The sequence below is a fragment of the Sus scrofa genome, chromosome 13 (assembly GCF_054392235.1).
Source record: "Sus scrofa isolate SSC_HxYL_T2T_F1_AM1 chromosome 13, Sscrofa_HxYL_maternal_Yorkshire_Landrace_v2.0, whole genome shotgun sequence".
Lineage (NCBI taxonomy): Eukaryota > Metazoa > Chordata > Mammalia > Artiodactyla > Suidae > Sus > Sus scrofa.
Window position 1 is genome coordinate 143,326,962 of NC_139395.1, and position 20,999 is coordinate 143,347,960.

A 20,999-nucleotide genomic window follows, 5' to 3' on the forward strand; every position below is an offset into this window, starting at 1 on the left:
ATAAGCAGTCTTTTTGATGTTAATTACTCACCTAAAAAAATCCATTTAATTCGTTTCTTATACTGTGTTTAATAAAGTTTTGAAAAGTATGATATGTTGGAGTGATTTCTTTAAAATGATTCAAATTATTTTTAATTGGCCTACAAAAGTGTAAGTTTTTTTTTGTCTTTTGTCTTTTTAGGGCCGCACCTGAGGCATACGGAGGTTCCCAGGCTAGGGGTTAAATGGGAGCTATAGTCACAGGCCTACACAGGCCTACACAGACCACAGCAATGCCAGATCCAAGCCATGTCTGTGACCTACACCACAGCTCATGGCAATGCCAGGTCCTTATCCCACTGAGCAAGTCCAGGGATTGAACCCATGTCCTCATGCCTGCTAGTCAGATTTGTTTCCACTGAGCCATGACAGGAACTTCAAAAGTCTAAGTTTTGATATTCTGGAAAGCTCAATTCTTAGTAAAAACTATGGTGTTGCTGTAATTTAGTTGTATAAATCCATTGTGCTTTCAAAACATAAAGACGAGTTATTCCTTGGAGCAGAGATAAGTTAGCAGAAGTTTAAAAACTCTCTAAAAATGATTCTTTAAACCTGTAACACTGCCTAACAGACCTGATATGTGGGAAGAAGAAAGTCTGGCCAGTAGAGCAGAGGTTTATTTTAGCCTAAAAGGAAGAGTGTTTTGAGAAAGTATATTCATATTAGAAGAGGAGAGAAAGGAGTAGTTGTTGATCTTAACTAAAAATTAATTCATGTACAATCCAAAGAATAAAATAAACTCAAACATAGAAATGAACTTAGAATACAGAGTGGTTTTGTATACAACTTCTTCATTTGAGGGGAAATCTTCTAAATGCTGGAAATCTTTAAATTTAACCTTAGGGAAAAAAACAGAAAATGAATGATTCTTTTAATTGTAATGGGGTGGGGGGGCAGCTTAGCAAAGAGAAGTGAATTTTAAGAGAGCTAACTAATTCTGTTTTTCATAAAGTTGCATTAGAAAGTTAGCACTGGCACAAGGACAAATATCCTGCAGGACCCACTATTTAATAGAAAGAATTATTTAAATTATAATTTCTCTTGCCCACCTTTCCCAACTTTCTGATTGATTATAGGAATGTGTCCTATTCTTTGGAAGCTCTTTCTTTCCTTTTTCTCCCATTTGGATATTTGTCAGCTGCTAATCCAACTGGGTACTGCTTCTTCATGCTTTGACAAAAAGTATTAAACCCTTCTTACTTTAGCCTAAAAATTTCCCATGGTAAAGATTTAAAGTGGGATTAAACAAACAAATTTCCTGTCTTCAGTATTTTTTAAATTCAAAGGTATGCTTATGACATCCATTTTAATTAGAATAAGCTGTCACAATATATTGATTTATACTCTGTTATAATGTGTAATGCATTTGTCTCATAACATATACACAAGAATTCCACAAAGAAAAATATTTTATCCACTTAACGACTATTTTATTTCATATTTTAATTTTTACCACTACTTTATATGGAGTAGAAATAAGTCTGTGGTGTACCAGTTTAAAATAGGGCATACTTTTAACATAGCAGGAAATGAAGACGTAATTTCTGTTAAGAATCTGACGGGTCATCTCATCTGTTTGTCCAATGCATTGTATACTACTAAATCAAGCCGCATTTCATTGAGAAGTAAAGAGATTTTCATTTAATTTCAAAGACATATATTACCTTTTATTTCTCTTTGTTCCTTTTGTAAAGTTTCATAAAGCAAACTGTGCATATGGATTTGTGAGTTCTGGCATTAATCACATAACCAATTTTTCGTGAGGGATATTTATTTCTGGCAACACATGCAAACAATATCTAGCAAATTCTACCTTTAATTCACAGATAGTTTTAGGCAAATAAACTTCTAAAAAGTAAATTATTAAAAGATAACTTAATGGGTTCTTCTAAAAGAAAGAATTATTAAAAGCTTCTTTTGAATGACATTATTCCTAAATTTAAAAGTGCTTGAATATTGTTCCATTCCTCCAAAGTTGATAAACATGAGATGATAAAAGCATGAGTTTTTGTCTGTTTTTATGACAGTATGACTTTTGTGTTCACAACAGTTGTAAATACATGACATTCAGGCATTATTGAGCAACAAATATTTATGTACTTAAGCAGCTCCTAACAAGTGTATTTAAAGCACTACAGGCATATTATTCAACTTGATCTGTTTTATATATTTTAAAAAATTTTTTTAGTTTAAGCAATATTGTTTGTTCTAGTGCATGAGATAATTTTATCTTTAACACCACACAATTACCATCATACAGATAAACTGTATTTCACCCACACTGTGACATGAGGGAATACGTATAGGCTCATCTGACCAGCTTTTCTAGTCAAGGATATTCTTTAATTATAAAGTTACTCTGACAATGTTGCTATGTGATATTAATACTGTTCAGATGTAAGCAAGAGCAGTTTGATGTAAAGATGTGAGGGAAAAAAAGTTCTTATTGTGGCTCAGGGGATTAAGAACCCAACATAGTTTCCTTGAGGATGTGGGTTCAATCCCTGGCCTCATGCAGTGGGTTAAGAATCCAGAGTTGCCACAAGCTACAGCATAAGCCATGGATGTGGCTCGAATCCAGCATTGCTGTGTCTATGGCATAGGCCGGCAGCTGTAGCCCCAATTTAGCCCCTAGCCTGGGAACTTCTATATGTCACAGGTGTAGCCCTAAAAAGAAAAAATAATAATAATAAAAATTTTTAAAAAGAAGGAAGGAAAATCCAATGAATTTTTGTTTGTTTGTTTTTTGCTGCTTTTTAGTGTACTCAGTCTAATCTCATATACACACACTGAGACACCAATAATTTCTGAAGGTGGCAGAGAGGAGAATTAAGGAAACCCAAAGGCAAATTATTCTGTAAGAAAATTTTCCTAATATCTATCTCTGAAACATCTAGTACTACTTTCTCCTAGAGTTTGATAAACAATAGATTTCTGCTCCCTAGTAATAAATTCATTTGATTGTAATAGTCAGTGCCAATTGTCCTAATTAACAGAAAAGCATAATCACAAAAAAGAAAAAAGACAATGATGCATATTTTCTCCATAAATTGAGACAGTGTAATTTATTTTAATTTTCCAAGATGCTTTTTAAATGTCTTAATTGATAATGCAGCAGCCTAGTCATCATCAGACAAAAATATGTATAGACCATGAATTTATAAGTGGCATACAATAGATATAGCACTCCCCACTTTAGCTCTACAAGGCCATTCTGATAGTCCCATGCCATTCAAAAGTGCAATTGATAAGGCATTATTATTCACAACATAAGCTTTAAGCATATAATATATACAATAAATTCTGTCACTGTCTTTTTTGTTTGAAGTAGCTACAATCTTTAAGCAGCAGAGTGAGTAGATATATTTTTTTTCTAATGCCCTTATCTTTTTTACATCCAGAGAAAAAACTTCAGACACAGTACTTCCAAAAGCAAGCTAAAAAAAGAAACAAAACAAATGCTTTATTAGGAAAATATTTGATAAAATGTTGCATTTGAATAAAATAGTTCATGTATGCCTGAGTATGACAGAGAGAGTTTTCTAAAATGGATGTTCAAATGGTAGTTATTAGCCTCTTGGAGATCTTTAAATTAACCAGAATTAAATAAAATTTGACAACTCAGCTTCTCCATCATACTAGACAACTTTCAAGGGCTCAGCAGTGACCTGTGGTCAGTAACTATCTTAATGGGCAGCACAAATTAAGAATGGTCACATTATCAGAGAAAGTTCTACTAAATAGCACTGTTACACATTGTACTGCATGTAACATAGTTCAGAGAATACAGTATGTCATCCAATTATATGCACCCTTCTATTTTATGGTTGGAATAACTACAGTCCCAGAGAGAATGTGTCACATAAGCAAAATCAGTGATAAATATGCTTCTTTTTATTGGAGAAAAAAGAAGGAAGAGAATTTAAAGTTCACTTTGCAAACAACCAAATGATATTTAAGCAATTTGATTGTCACATTGAGTTTTCACATTCTGATCACAAAGTTATGCTTTAGAAAAATCAAAATAATTCTAATAGCATTTGCACCTTCAAATCAACACATGAGTCATTTTAAATCTTCTGTGGGTTGTTCCCAATCAATTGTCTGACTTAAGATAGCTTCATCTAATTAATTTCAAATTTCTCTAATTTCCTTCCATCTAAACAGTTTACAAAATTAAGCCCTTGGGGAGATGGATCTCTGATTCACTAATGACTAATGAGATACACAATGAAAATGAGTTGAAAAACTCATAGTACAGTTAAGACACTCTTTGACATAAATGGCAAAAGTCTACCTTCCTGCCCAGGGTTCTTTCTCTAACTCTGTAAACTGTGATCCTGTTACTCATCACCACATACACACACAGTGTTATGATAGCACTGAGTCTACTTTTCATTTCCAAAAAGAGCCAGAGTTTTCTTTAAACAAAACCACAGTAAAACCCTATGAAAGCAGAAGTTTACTTTCAGACATTGAACTGAAGAGCTTGTACCTTGAATCCAATCTTCTTTTTTGTAATGTATTTTGGAAAGCCCCTTTCTGTCTCTTTGGACATCTTTGAATGTCTGGAAGGAAAATATAAATCTACACATATCCAAGATTTACACCACAAGAGCACCTCAAATAAGTATGCACTTGGAATAGAGTTTGGAAATCTATGGACCAGTTGAAGAGAACTGTAATGAATGATATCCCCAGCAGAGCCAACTCCTCAGTGCTTATCTGTCATTTAACATGTATGTGAAGGAAAACTCTAGCCAGCATCCTGGTGTCCCTTGATGTCTCTCTGGTTAGCTCTGGTAATCCTTGTTTTTTAGCATGGTGCTAGGTGTTGGATGGCTACATGTTTAATGAATGGAAGAATTTAGCAGGTGTCTCTCAACTATATATTAAACGATTACAAGTATACAGCATTTCACAATAAGTATGAAATACTACTGCCTGAAGCTGAATCTCTGGGTCCATTTCACCTTCATGCATTATTAGTCATGGTGTATTGTCCCTAGTTATGGCAACAAAAACCACACTTCAGACATGATGTGGATTGTTTTTGTGACCTAACCTGGGCACCTAATTCATATGTTTATCACCACAAATATTTACTTTGTTCCTATTGCATACGTATATGTTTTAACATCTCCTTTCTTAAAATCTTCCTTGATCTCCTCAAGCTACTCTTGCTAACATCCCAATTTTTACTACCCTTTAGAACAAAATTCCTCAAAAGAGTTGTCTGTTGTTAGTCATTCCTGTTGTCTTATCATATTTTCTTTTTCCAAAAGTCCATCAAATAATTCTTGTCAAAGCCATTGAAACTCTTGCCGTTGTTATTCAGATGGAAAGTGTGGTTGCTGATTCTCTCTCTTCTGCCCAATCTCTAACCTCAGAAAGACCTGACCATGGCCTTGGATGTCCTCTGTTTTATATCTATCTACAGTGATTCCCTAGACATTCTCATTCCAGTACCAAGCAATATTGATATGCAGATAACTGTCAAATGTAGACTTCCAATCTGGCCTACTTCCCTAAACTCCAAATTTATATACTCAAGGGTTTACTCAAATCAGTCCTGGGAAGATTTTTTTATACATGGCATAACAAACTCAAAATATCTGTGGTAGAGGTAGGACTCTCCAACTGTTCCTGGTGTTTCTGAACATTTCCCAGGTTCTTCCCCAAACCCATTAAGTTAGATTGAGATCATGTGCCTAATTTGGGTAGTAAGAATGTGTTTACCTCCAGGTCTCTCCTATCCTGCCTCAGGGACTGACAGTGCAGGCGCAAAGTGAAGGAAAATCGCCAAGGTACATAAGGCTTCTGGTAAATGCAAAATAAATCTTAAAGGAAGTTACACTACTGAGATCATAAGGTTATTTTCTTAATGCAGTTTGCCTGAATTATCCCAAAATACACTTGGATAACTGGAAGTAGGGTGCTACTCTAAGAACCTAAGGTATAGGACAGTCCAATCAACTGGTTAATTACAGACAAGGAAATTGGTATCATAGGCTGGAAAAACCATGAGTCATTTTACAAAATAGCAAAGTATGTGGTAAAACTGACATCTGCAACAGTTGAGATCCGGAATGTGTTCCTCTTAAAATACTAGAAGAAAAAGTACAGGATATTGGCAGTATTTTTAAGTTGCTATTGGATAACTTTAGTGAGGTATTGCAAGAAATTGATGAGCTTAGGAAGAAAATGGTGTCTTTGCAAAAAATAAAAAGAGAATAAAGATCGTTCAGAAATACAAGATCTTGAAATATTGAAGGAGCTTTGTCTAGATCCCAAAACTAAAAAAAAAAAATGGGATTTAAAATCACTCTAAGTGGCAGAGGCCAGGTAAATATCAATTGCAATAAAGAAGTGGGGACAAAAATCAGATTAAATGTAGTCTTCAAAGTATGCTCCAGATATCTTTAGGGCAACTCAGGCTGAGAATGCAAAATATTTATTTATTTATTTATTTATTTATTTATTTTGTCTTTTTGCTATTTCTTGGGCCGCTCCCGCCGCATATGGAGGTTCCCAGGCTAGGGGTCCAATCGGAGCTGTAGCCACCGGCCTAGCCAGAGCCACAGCAACGCGATATCCGAGCCGTGTCTGCAACATACACCACAGCTCACGTCAACGCAGGATCGTTAACCCACTGAGCAAGGGCAGGGACCGAACCCGCAACCTCATGGTTCCTAGTCGGATTCGTTAACCACTACGCCACGACGGGAACTCCAGAATGCAAAATATTTAAAACTGTTTCCCATTTGTAGCAACATGGATGCAACAAAGATTATCTTACTAAGTGAAATAAGTCAGAAAAAGAAAGACAGATACCATATGATATCACTTATATGTGGAATCTAAAATGTGGCACAAATGAACCTACCTACAAAACAGAAACAGACTCACAGACAAAGAATAGACTTGTGGTTGCCAAGGGGGAGGGGGAAGAAGTGGGATGGACTGGGATTTGGCGGTTAGTAGATGCAAACTCTTACATTTAGAATGGATAAGCAATGAGGTCCTACTGTATATATAGCACAGGGAACTATATCCAGTCTCTTGAGATAGACCAGGATGGAAGATAATATAAGAAAGTGGGAGTTCCCGTCGTGGCGCAGTGGTTAACGAATCCGACTAGGAACCATGAGGTTGCGGGTTCGGTCCCTGCCCTTGCTCAGTGGGTTAACGATCCGGCGTTGCCGTGAGCTGTGGTGTAGGTTGCAGACGCGGCTCGGATCCCACCTTGCTGTGGCTCTGGCTTAGGCCGGTGGCTACAGCTCCGATTGGACCCCTAGCCTGGGAACCTCCATATGCCGCGGGAGCGGCCCAAGAAATAGCAACAACAACAACAACAACAACAACAACAAAAAAAAAAAAGAAAGTGAATGTATGTATATGTATGACTGGGTCATTTTGCTGTACAGCAGAAACTGACACACCATTGTAAATCAATTCTACTTTAGTTTTTAAAAAATTAAAAAATTAAAATAAAAAATTAAAAAATAAAAACAAAACAAAAAATTGTGTCCAAATAGTTGAGAAGCTTTCTAAATTATTACAAGAACATCATTGTCAAAGAAAACAATAAACCCTAGAATAATAAAATGTCTTTGACACTTGATAAAATAAATCTTTGGCCTCCATCTTTGTGAGAATAGGGGGAGATCTGAGAAAACTGTACAGTGGTCCAGAAGGGAATATTCCCCAGAGAGCACATAAGATGTGTCCAGTGATGAAAATGAAAAAACTGAAAGAGCAAAAACCTCAGAACAGGTAGAGCCAGGGGGAAAAATACAATGGACAAAGGACTCCTCCTACACACTAGTAGGTCCTGATCAAGAATCCTTTCTCCATTTCCAGGATAAGAGAACTTTATAATATTTTCCCAGTGGGATTTCAAAATTGCCAGAGGCCACCATTCACTATATCTCTTGCTCTTTTCCTTTATAAAAATGATTATTGATTGTGGTTATTCTATCCCTGTTCCTCTGCCAATTATTGAATTTGTCCTTTTAGCTGTTAGGTCTGTGAATGAAGAGGAGCCACATTATATTTGACAGAAATTGGTAAGTATCTCCTAGAAAGCCTATACTTTGTCCTGGATGCTGCAGTGAGAGGAGTTTGGGATTGTCTCTAATGAGAATTGCTTGAATATGGTCTGTGTGGTTAAGAAAAGATCAAAGGATTGACTCTGGTTGAGGCAGTATTCCCCAAGTATTATAAGTACACTCTAACATTTATTAGTCTATTTGGCCAATATTTTGGTGGCAGCCCAATTGATGAATTCTAGCAATGGACTTCAGTAGAAGGGATGTATGTCACTAAACTGAGTTCTGAATGGAGGCAGTTGAGACCCACAATGCATCCTCTATCCCTTTCCTGTGTCTTGGAGGCAGTCAAGCTATAGCAACAATCTAGATGATGTAGTCATAAAATAGAAGAGGGTTGTACCATATGCACGGGACTTTATGATTGGATTTTATTCCTTTAGGCCTCTGAGATTTGACTTTAAACTGGAAACACATCAACAGCCTAGGCTATGCTGACTAAGAAAAAGTCCAGCAGCTTCCACCACAAAATCCTCTATCATGACCTTTCTCCTCCTCTCGCTGTCTATGGCTTAATAAGTAGGAATTGCCCTCTTTCTCCCCCGTTACTCAGAGCAAAACCTTCGAGTCATTTTTGACAGCTTCCTCTTTTTTTTCTTTTACAACTCACATATAATCCTAGATCAAATTTTGTTGACTTTTTTTCAAACTACATCTAGAATCAGACCCCTTTTTATCGATTCACTACTGCCATCCTAATTCAAGTTATCACTCATCTGGACCATTAAATTAGCCTCATTAAAGGTGTCTCTGCTTCCATTTTTGCCCCTCTTTTGCAGTATATTCTCCACAAAGCATCAAGAGTGGTTCTGTTAAAACTTCTTTCATATCATTCATTTGCTCAAAGCTTTCCAGTGACTTCCCATATGAAAGCTAATAAAAAGCTAAGGTCCTTAAATGGCCTGAAAGCTCCCTCTCTTCCACTTTTCAATTTATCTTCTACCAATCTTCTTCAGGCTAACTACTTAAGTCACTTAGCAGATGGGTTATTTTCACCATATAATTTAACCCCTCTGAGATGTAATTTTCCCATCTATAAAACAGGCATAGTAATAGCCATCTTATGGTGTTTATGATAAGAATAAAATAATAATTATAGTAATAATGATCAAAATGATTTTTAAAAGTTAGACTTATATAGTAATTAATATATCCCAGGCATTTTTAAGTGCTTTTCATATAATAACTCATAAAATCCTCCCACAAATCTCATAAAGATAATTATTACTTTTTGCATTTAGGGGGAAATAAAATGAGGCACAGGAGGTTAGATAATTGCACAAGGTCACATGCATAGGATATGTCAATGTTAAGATTTAAACTCAGGCAGTCTAGCTATAGAGTCCATGTACTTAACTATGATATTTTGAGATACTAAAATACAAAGTGCCTGGTATATTCTAAGTGTCTAAATAATACCAGTGTGGTGTTCTTCCACTGTAAAAAATAGGTTTTTACAGAAGTTAAAGACCAATCTGGAGAAAAGGGGACAGGTAAAAATAAATAAAACATACCTTAGCAAATCTCACATCACTATATAAATGAAGAAACACATATACAATTTTTTCAAATATAAGAAATAATTCAGGGGGAGTTCCCTTTGTGGCACAGCAGAAGTGAATCCAACTAGTATCCGTGAGGATGCAGGTTTGATCCCTGGCCTTGCTCAGTGGGTCAGGGATCCGGCGTTGCCGTGTGCTGTTGCAGACATGGCTCAGGTCCTGCATTGCTATGTCTGTGGCTTAGACTGGCAGCTGTAGTTCCAGCTGGACCCCTAGCCTGGGAATGTCCATATGCTGTGGGTGCGGCCCTACAAAGCAAAAAAGAACTAATTCAGAAAGAAACAAGAATTTTCCAGGAAATGTTCTAAAGTTCTAGGAATCCTAAAGGCTAATCTTTCTCAAATTAAATATTATGAATCAAAACTTGGACTAAGTGTTACAGCAATGAGGGTATTCGGTACTTCAACAAAGATGCTCTAAAATCCTGAATTGATTTAAAACTCAGTTATTTCCATTTGCAATCCTCCCAGCTCCAATGTTAAAGCAAAATAGCAAGGGTAGGGCACAGTTTTAAATAACAAGGGTCTCTTTAACTTAAATCTGGAATATATAGCCATGCAACCCATTATTGTATACATGGCAGAGCTCAGATGCATTCATATGGGAACACTCTCATTGAATATTTTTTTAAAATATGAGCCTTGATCTTGATTATCACCATATGATTAAGAATATCAACTTAATCTCTTCCTTCTCAGAAATAATTGCAGAAGTCATCTTTTAGATGTCAATTTTAAAACTTTGAAGTGAAAACTTACCTCGCTTATTAGGATGCGAAGGAGATAGACCGTCTATAGCATAGGACAGCCCAACACCCTTTGCCTCCATGAGCTGCTCTTTTATCTTTTCCAGCTGTTAAAAATCAAATATGAAAATTATTAATCTTTAATAATAGCAATGTTGTTCTCTACTGAAGAAGAAGAAAGATCAAGAAAGGGAAAAGAGAAGGAACGATGGAAGAAAGGAAAGAAAAAAAAGAACAGAAAAGGAAATGAGAATAATAAAAGAAAATAAACAAAAAGAATTAAATAGAAAAATAAAAGGAAATTTGCATTTAGAGACTAGCTGGGAAACGTCCATGACCCAACAGGCAATTAGGAATAAACAGGTTTATGGTGAAGGAAGTCAAATCAGAGCATTCATTAGTAGGGAAACTATAAACGCAATCTATGTAGTTGTACTTAATTTTATGTCACTTATAATGAGCAGTGCTTTTCAAGGAGTTCCAAAAAGTTATATGAATGTTTATATTTCCTGAAATATTTGTCCTTTCTAGCAGGAAATACGTATTTTAAGGCCCTAGCGTTTCCACCTATGTGGAAAATAGGTGCCATGTTAATTTTTTGCAAACTTTCTGATTGCGTAAACCCTGAAGACCTGGGAGTTTCCACTGTGGTGCAGAGGTTTAATAATCTGAAGCATCTCCAGTTGCTCCAGCGGAAGCATGGGTTTGATCCCCTTCAAATGGTGCAGAGGATTCAGCGGTGCCACAGCTGCAGTGTAGGTAGAAGCTACGGCTCAGATTCAATCTCTGGCCCAGGAAATTCCATATGCCCCAGGGTGCAGCCTTAAAAAGGGGGGGGGGGGGGACATGAAGATCTAACTCTACCAAAATAGAAGTCAGCCTGAGCCACTGCCTGATCCATGTCCCAGCTGTTAAGACTGAATGATGGGGCATAATTCTCTCTCACAAACAGCCACACAGTTTGTATAATCATGAGTTTTCATACAGTTGTAGGAGGATAAGGTTGTGAAGGGGCTCCCTGTGCAGAGACAAAATGCGGTTCAAGAAGGCAGCACTTTGGGGAGTTCCCGTCGTGGCGCAGTGGTTAACGAATCCGACTAGGAACCATGAGGTTGTGGGTTCGATCCCTGCCCTTGCTCAGTGGGTTAAGGATCCAGCATTGCTGTGAGCTGTAGTGTATGTCGCAGGCGCAGCTCAGATCCCACGTTGCTGTGGCTCTGGCATAGGCTAGCAGCTACAGCTCCCATTCAACCCCTAGCCTGGGAACCTCCCAAATGTTGCGGGAGCGGCCCAAGAAATGGCAAAAAGACAAAAAAAAAAAAAAAAGAAGGCAGCACTTTGGACCTCCCCAAGCCAGCTGCTTCAAGCAGAAGAGCTCCATTTGATATATTTCATTCATTCATTAGGACCACATACAACTTTGCTTGGGAAAAAAATATTTCTACATTTAAAAATAGTAATAACTTTTGAAAATCACCAATCTAGTTACAGCCTCCCATTTTGCAAATGGGAAGATTTATATATGAAAATTTTAATTCTTCCATGGTCTCATAGTTAGGTATCTGGAGATCTGGGTCTAGAGTCCAGATTTCTAGACATTTTACCCCGTAATAACTTCAGCCATAGTTGGTTTTGTTTTCCTTTTTTTTTTTTGGGCAGAATTTGTTTCATTTTCCCTAGTAAATTACTTCACTCTTTCTCTACTCTTTCTTAAGCAGGAACAAAAGTTTTACAATACAGTAATAATAATTTTAAAAATTATTGTGTCAAAAAAAGTCTTATAGTTATTATTCAAATTGAAATTTTAAGTATTTCAGTCTCACTTGGTTAACTTCTTCCAACTTGTTAGCCAGTTCTACATCTGCAAGACACATTTGTCACATAAAAAATTATATTGCAAGTAATATGTAATTCATTTCAGGTCACACATTCAGGAAGACAAAGGTCTTTTTTGCATGATTTGAAATTACACTCTCATCCCTTATATAAAGCCCCAAATACCTTTTCAGTGCCTGTAACATTGAGATGTAATCAGTAATGTAATGAAAAAATATCTAACTTCTAACAATACGTGCATTTTTTTCTAAAATACACCACAGTCCTAATAAGTGCAAAGTGTTTTAAAATAAACTGTAGTTCTAACAAGGACTAACAAAAGTTTATTACTTAGAAATAAACTTTTGCTGCCATGGGGAAATGCTCATGAAGCAATATTAAGTGATAAAAAGCAAGACATGAATCTATCTATGTAAGTCAGTCAAGAAGGAATTTTCAGGAGTTCCTGTTGTGACTCAGCTAAAACAACCCAACTAGTATCCATGAGGATTTGGGTTTGATCCCTGGCCTAGCTCAGTGTGTTAAGGATCTGGTGTTGCCAAGAGCTATGGTGTAATTTGCAGGCAGACATGGCTCAGATGGCAAGTTTCTGTGGCTGTGGTGTAGTCTGGCAGCTGTAACTCAGATTCAACCCCTAGCCTGGGAACTTCCATATGCCATGAGTGCGCCCCTAAAAAAGAAGGAATTTTCCTAAAATATTAATAGTAACTCTCTCGGTTTTATAATTTGTGGTATAAATTTTTCTTTTTATAATTTTGTTCGTTTTCTTCAATGAAAATATCTTATTTCTAATTTTAAAATTCTGTATTTTAAAGTATTAATGTATTATTTTAACCAGTACACTGTCCTATAAATAGACAATTATTTAGAAGAACAGATGTGAGGGTACCACGTTGTTATGTTGTTACTTTTCTCCTAGGTTAAACTTGCTAAGTTTCTGACAATATTTGCAATTTCTTGGAGACCATTCTTATGTAAAATTGTAAATTGGATTCTCCTATTCTTCAATGAAAAAAAAAAAATCTCAGTTGATGCAATTGATGTAGCCTAAATTTCCTAATGCTTTCTGCTCCAACCATTTCCCATACTGAAAGAATTTGATTACAAAATATGCTAACTTAATAGTCACAAAACCACAGTTACTTTGAGAAATTTTCTAGTGGAAACCTGTGAACAACAGATTTGAAGCATTTAGTAATACTCTTGAAGCATTTAGTAAAAGAAAGTATTAAATGTGCCAGTGGGGGGGAGTTGCCTAGGTGAGAGGAAAATATGAATAAATGTAACTATTTTGTAACTAGATGGTTACAGATTCCTTCAGGACCCTTTAATTTAATAAAATAGGATTTCAAAAAATTTTAATAATGCTATTGCTTTTAGCATGAATATGAAATAAGAAAGATGCTTAAGCCTTCAATGCTGCATTAAAATTAGTAATTATTTTATTTAATATAAATTAACATTTAGAAAGAACAGCTCACAATGAGGAATAAATAAACCTTGACTTTATTCTTAACTCACCGATGTTGGAAGGTCTTTGAAAATCAAAAATTTTATTCAGTAGAGCCAGCAATAGTTCTTCACGATTTGTGTCTTCTTTATTGGGAAACAATTCATTTCCTGAAATAATCACTCCAATGTAGTGAAACCTCCATTTTCAATCTGTGTCACTGAAAACGCCTCTGATTAAACAGGTTTTACAGGTAGCTATCAATGTGTATACTCACCAGGAAAAGGAGCTTAGAAAGGGGTATGTAATCCAAAAAAATGGGCTGTTTAAAAATCATTGAATGTATGTAAACACTCAAAGAGAGATTGTGAAAGAGAGAGGGAGGCAAAGACAGAGAACGCACGTAAATTTTACCTGTAATTATTTTTGGGTAGTAGAATTGCAGGTAAATTTTACTTTCTCTTTTTTTCACTGTTTGTTAAATTTTCTACTATTGTGTTTAACATAAAAAAGATACATTAAAAGTTTTTAAAACAATAAATAACATTTGTTTTTATTTCATATAAAAACAAGATTTTCTTTCAGATGCACATTTAAATGTGAGCCATTTTTGTGTTCTGGGAATTGACTTTGAACCATCCAGAAACCTTGCAAAAGAGATAGGATGGTGCCTACTTTTTCCATACTGATATCATCATTCCATCTTTGTCTATTTACCTCCCAGCCCACTCACAAGTCAGGTAATCAAGTCTCTCAGCACTCTAAAAACAGAAAAATCAATGAAATTTTCATAAATACTTTCATTCTGGAGTAGAAATCAGGACGGTAGACTTTATTTATGCTATAAAGCATGAATATTTAATAAGTTATCTATTAACAAATAACGCAATTAAAATAACAATTAGTGGGTTACAAACAAAATGAGCTTTGTGAGGTGGCCTAAAAAAATTCAACCCTTATTATATAACTTCTGTAAGGTCATTTTTTTTCCTCTATGTCCTTGTAATAACTGATATTGTGTAGGCAGAAGGTAGATTAGCATGTTTAAAATTTAGGAGTGGGAATATTGTGGTTTCAGTGAGAGAAATGGCTCATAATTTAACTAGATTCTTCCTTTAAATGGCCTGTCTTTCCCTATGTTAACAAAATGTCAATTGATGAGTTCAAACAATAATTAAATGAATGAAAGCCTTGCTGAGGAACAAAATAAATGACTTGGGGTAGGTGACGGCATTAAAATTTTCTACATTGACCAAACACACTTATTGTTACTCAATTTCATCAATTTCAAAGTTACTCAATTTCCATTGCTTCATAGACCTAGAAATTATTTGTGAAATTCTAGTAGTTCTTTTTTCTTTGAGTAATTAAAATAATAGACTATCAATGGAACTTTTGTTTAACATCAGTTAAATGAGGACCCTCGGAAATAGTTTAAGAGAAAGTCATGACTATGCAATAATGTGATTTTTATTTTGGCTGTTCATTAAAATGCTAAATTATAATCTTTAAAATGTTTTAATTGAAGAAAATAAGGCATACTGTATAGCCAGATGATGGTGATTATTTGTTTAGGAAAGAGAACTGTGATGAAAGAAACAGATTCATTGCCTTCAATTTAGGAAATTTATAAGACTAAGAAGAAGGTATTTGAAGCTTTTATTTACTTAATTTACAGTCTGCTTCTCTGCATATTTAAGTGGAACACTTTTCAAAAAAAGAAAAATAATGATTACACTTATATAACTGTCCTCAGAAGTTCTTGTCACTATGTTTGGGGGGTTTTTTTGTTTTTTGTTTTTTGTGGGTTCTTTTGCCTTTTAGGGCCACATCCGAAGCATATGGAATTTCCTGGGCTAGGGGTCAAGTCGGAGTTACAGCTTCTGGCCTACAACACAGCCACAGGAACACAGGATCCTTTTCCACTGAGCCACAACAGGAACTCCTTGTCACTACCCTTTATAGGAATCTGAGGAAAAAGTTTTTTCAATAATTTTTTTTAAATGTTTCATTTCTAAACTTAGTAAGATACTGGCTTATAAAATATCTTTTTCCTTTTTCTCGTCTGTCTTAGATAAAAAAATTAAAATAAAAATGTACTTTTAATATTTCTATCTCTGAACAAAAGTTAATATTGATAAAGGAAATGCTTGAATAAAAAAATACCTGGGTGCAGATGCACCTCTACACAAAAGGTGGTAGAGTTATTCAGACGTGAGGAAGTGACTGCTTTTGCAAATGCACAGGAAAAAAATGGACTCATTACCACCGTTGGATCTTAAAAGACTTAGTTGTCTCCTTGCTTGTCATTCAAATGCAAAGCTTTTTACAAGAAATAGACAAGAAATTTTTCCAGAAAGAAACATAGGAAACCCCTGCCATGATAACATACCCAAAAAATTATATATCCCTAGTCTTTCTGGTCAGGATAGTCCCTCCTCCACCTTTTTGTGGTATGCAATTTGCCCATTTTCAGGCTTAACTACTGAGGCATTCCTTTCTGTGGCTCCAACTAAATGAAGCTGGCAGATTATGCCACTGGCCTTGGATAGTAGAGAGAAGGATGGAGACCCCACCTTGGTAGTCTGTCAGCAGAAAAACAATGCGTTAAAAGACTAAAATAAGTCAGACATGTAGTTGCTAAAAATGTGTATATGGGAGTTCCTTGGTGGCTCAGCAGGTTAAAGATCCGGTGTCTTCACTTCAGTGACTTGGGTCACTGCTGTGGCAAGGGTTCGATCCCTGACCTGAGAACATCCACAAGCCAAGGGCATAGCCAAAAAAAAAAAAAAAGAGAGAGAGAGAAAGAGAGAAAAAGAAAATTGTGTACCTGGATAGAAGCTCACTCAAATCAGGAACAATTTAGATTAGAAAATAATCTTACTAATAACTAATCTCCATTTACATATAATGAAAATGAGATCAAAGGAGGTCCCAAAGAGAAACCTTTCCTACACATTGCCAATGATGTGTACATACCAGTGTGTGGTACTTTGGGGTCAGAGGTGTTATTTTATTGTCATCTAGCACAACATTTGAGTTGCATTTAACTGTATTTTACTTAGATGTGCTATCAGATGTGACAATTACCACTAACATCCTTATTTTGCAAAATCCTCTATGAATGGCTAGATGTTTCCTTCTTCATTCACATATTTATACTACATTAAAAACATTGAAAATTCCATTTTTCACAGGAAAAACAACGAAGACCTACCTAGTACAATGATTTTGACTGACCAAAGACAAAATGTGAGTGCCATGGATAAAATGCAGAATCTTTCGTTCCCAGACTTACATTTGGGTCTCTGAGATAATTTGTTTTTCAAAAGAAAAATCCCTATAAATAAATAACAAGGGTTTATGCAATTTTATTTCCACTGCCAAAAGAACTGCTCTAATTTTCATTGACTTTTAAAACCACAGTGGAGGCAAGATGGTCTAGTAAAATTGAATTAGATCCGAAAGGGGAAATTTAATCCCCTTTTTCAACCCAGTGTCATGTAAACAAAATTTATTACATTCTGTCTTGGTTCCCCTAAGTAAGATGAAAGTAAAAAGCTATTTCCCTCTTTCTGACAAGGAGGTCAGTTAGATGCTAGATAACCTTAGCGTTTCAAATTTAAAGGGATATGAAAGAACACTATGTTTAAGTTACTATTTTTAAAATGTACAGAAATATATAAAAGTTTCAATGAGGTTAAGTTGTTTCCCTGATAAATCAGCATTAAATCTAGCTCCACTGATTCCCAGGTTAAGAGCTATTTCCACTATTAGAATGCGTCAAAATTTTTTTAAAAGATCAATACAGTTACAATATTGCAAGAGCAGAAACTTATTTTCTCTAACTTTATCATGGTTGAGATTTGTAGATGTCATAAATTAAATTATTTCATTTAACATAAGTACTCTAAATATGTTAGAAATCTAATCAACACAGTCAATGGACAATGTAGAGGTTAGCATTGTGCTCCTGAAAGTATTGTATAAATTTCTTCATGCATTAATCTCCCCAGTTTCTTCTAACACAAGTTTTTATCTTGATGTGTTCTTCTCAAAACCATTCTCCATACATAAGTAACTTACTAAAATCTGGTTGGATGAAAATCTTATATTTCTTTCCCCAAGATGTACTTTTGAAATATGCACACCACTGTACTACTATTTATACATTTCCATCTTTGGACATGGGGTATAAATAAGAAAGAGGTGTCCCTTGATTAGAAAATAAGAGCGTAGTTGAAATTAATTTAGTATACTGTGTGCTAAAATTAATTTACTTGAGAAGAACCGCATCATATTTAATACAAAAAGCAATTACTAAAAAGTTGTTTGGTAATTAAATCATATTAATGTTTAAAATATTACTGCCGCAATAGTAGAAAAATCAAAGCAATGAAAACAGGAAGATAAGGATTATCTATTCACCGACAGGATTTTAGATTCGTACGTACATACCTTGGATAAAATATGGCAGTCCATGTACCAATTCTAAAAAGATCGTTACAGATAACAAAGTTAGGAGTCCAAAGCAAAGAGTGGTTGAAAGGATCTTGTTCATGTTAATGGTATTCTGTACTGAGAGAGAAACCGACTCTCCAGGTCAAGATGAATATTTCAATGATTCTGGAAAGCTGCGGAGATCACTTTTAAAAGGTGGCAAGTGTGCTTCAACTACAAATGATCTGGACAAAGAAAAAAAAAACTTACAGCACCCTGTCAACATGATTCACTACTTGGACATGTGACAGGTTTCCTACTCAGTCAATGACAGGAAGAACCCAGTCCAATCGATACACCTCACACTTGCCCATTTCAGTAAAAGCAGATTTCCTATGCATGCACATGCACTCAGACACGCGCATAGCGTAAAGCAAAAACTGGGATATAGAACCTTTGGGTTAGATTTTCCTAACAATGCAGTGCTAACAAAACCTTTCATTTAGCTAATTTAGAGCCAGATGTGTTCTTTGGGATAGTGATGTTATTTGCATCCATCAACTTCATTTTTAAGCAACCAGATAGATTTGAGCTGGGAAGAGCTCACATTTGAAATGAATCATAATGGGAACATTAATGTCTCACTCTACTGGAGAAGGATGGTTTCATTTTGCTGCAACCAGCACTTTTAAAAATTAAAGCTGGATCTAATTAATTCAAAGTTGGCAAATGTCCCATTAACTACTCTCTTTAATACTTGCTTTAATTGTGCTGGTTTTTCTTTTTAAGTCCAAGTCTTTCAGTATATCTACAGTTCTGGTTTTATGGCTCCAAAGATGCAATAATGACCTCTGGCCTTGGCATTTACTCCTTTTCCCAGGAGACTCTAGATGCATTAGCTCTAAAACTGAGTCAGTTCCATGTGCATAAATTGTAGCACAGGATGATGTGAAGGAGGTGTAACAATCAAATTTTTCCTAGCCCACTGCTTTAATGAATATTCTGAATAGTCTTAACCACTTAGTTTGATAGTCCCGCTTGTTTTTTCTTAACAGACTCATTTGCCACTGCATGTCCTTGTGCACAGTCACATTAGATGTCTAATTCCTAAATATATCTTACACTTTCTACACTCCAGAGCTATGCTGACATATTTCTGTGTGCCTGGGCTCTTCATTCCACCATTTCACCTACTCAGTCCTCGAGCTCTGATCTAGTTCCACTATCTCTGTTTAGTCTTTTGAACCTCTTTCTTTTTTCCCTAACAGCTATAATAACATTTTCTTATTGTAATATAGTTGATTTGCAATGTGCTAGTTTCAGGTACAGCAAAGTGATTCAGTTACATGTGTGTGTATATATTTAGTTATATGTATATATGTACAGATATTTAGGTTCTTTTTCACTATAGGTTACATTATTACAAGATGTTGAGTATAGTTCCCTGTGCTATATAACATTTTCCTACTTCTTTTGTATTGCTATAATATTTTGTTAATAAATCTATGACAGCTGGAAAACCCATTCCGCTTTTCATTACAGTCATAGGTTATTGTGTCCTATATATATATATATATATAATATTATATATTATTGTGTCCTATATATATTATATATATATATAATATTATATATTATGGTCATGGTCACAGAATATTGGATTTCGTGAACCAGGTGTCAAATCCCAGCCTCAGCTGTGACCTACACCATGGCTGTAACAATGCCGGCTGGATCATTAACCCACTGCACCACCTTCAATATTAACCCCCACCTTCAATATTAAATTGTAAATACGTTGAGAGAGTTATTGATATAGTTGTTTCTATTCTATTCTATTTATAAGAAAGAGTGAGTTGATGGAAAATAAGTGAAAACACTGTTGATGCATGAATGAACAACAAGTGAAATGTCTGGTAATTTGGAGGCAAAATGTGTTGACCGTCTTCAACATTATCTCTAGTTACAAAGCTAAATAAGTGAAAAATAATTGCAACACTTTAAATGTCTGTTTTCTCTTTTTTCTTTCTTTTTTTTTTTTTTTTTTGTCTTTTTCTGGGGCTGCACCCTCAGCATATGGAGGTTCCCAGGCTAGAGGTCTAATCAGAGCTGCCACCGGCCTACACCACAGCCACAGCAATGCCAGACCCGAGCCATGTTTGCAACCTACACCACAGCTCACGGCAACACCAGATCGTTAACCCACTGAGCAAGGCCAGGGATCGAACCTGCAACCTCATGGTTCCTAGTTGGATTCATTAACCACTGAGCCATGACGAGAACTCCAAAATGTCTGTTTTTTCTCGAGCCTAAAAATTCAAAAATAAACAGTCTTTGAGACTTGATTTTAAAAGTTTTATCATGCTTCTATCATTTGAATACACCTCCATGCTATCATTATTTACTCAATCAGTTACTTAGATTAGCTTTTTAAACTTTATTTTTTTTAAACCTCATCAAAATGGAAAATGGGATATCAGCATCTTTTGATGGACAAAGACTACAAATACGGTGAAAAAATAGTATAATTCCAAGTTAAATATTAAAGAAAAAAGTTAAATTTTATGTAAAAGATAGAGATAAATCTGATCGATCATACATAAAATATACTGATAATAAAACTAATAATCCAAAATAAAGACCTGAGATTAAATTACCAAATGAAATGTGAAAGTTAACTATAAGCCAATATTAAAGATATGCTCACCTCATTGTTCCTTACTTATTTTTAAAAAATGTTTTTGGGGGAGTTCCCATTGTAGCTTAGTGGGTTAAGGTAGCCTCTGTGAGGATGCAGGTTTGATCGCTGGCCTCACTCA

The 20,999-nt window shown here is 35.3% G+C and overlaps 1 protein-coding gene across 1 annotated transcript; it reads right to left on the minus strand.

Annotated features, from left to right (window-relative positions):
* Positions 1-275: 275 nt before the first annotated feature.
* On the minus strand, positions 276-18,407 carry UTS2B (urotensin 2B). Its single transcript, XM_005670073.4, has 5 exons — positions 18,202-18,407; positions 13,815-13,913; positions 12,281-12,318; positions 10,471-10,564; positions 276-3,476 (listed from the first exon to the last, which is right to left on the minus strand). The coding sequence occupies exons 1-5, from the start codon at positions 18,302-18,304 to the stop codon at positions 3,451-3,453; spliced, it is 360 nt and encodes a 119-aa protein (XP_005670130.1). The 5' UTR covers positions 18,305-18,407; the 3' UTR covers positions 276-3,450.
* Between the last annotated feature and the right edge of the window lie 2,592 nt (positions 18,408-20,999).

What these genes read in the sequence shown, in the direction of transcription:
- UTS2B (XM_005670073.4), bottom strand. Translation starts at nt 18,304, where the DNA reads ATGAACAAGATCCTTTCAACCACTCTTTGCTTTGGACTCCTAACTTTG. An exon ending in AGTTGGAAGAAGTTAACCAA is followed by an intron (nt 10,565 to 12,280) that starts GTGAGACTGAAA and finishes GATTTTTAACAG; the next exon opens with CTGGAAAAGATAAAAGAGCA. An exon ending in TTCGCATCCTAATAAGCGAG is followed by an intron (nt 3,477 to 10,470) that starts GTAAGTTTTCAC and finishes TTCTTTTTTTAG; the next exon opens with CTTGCTTTTGGAAGTACTGT.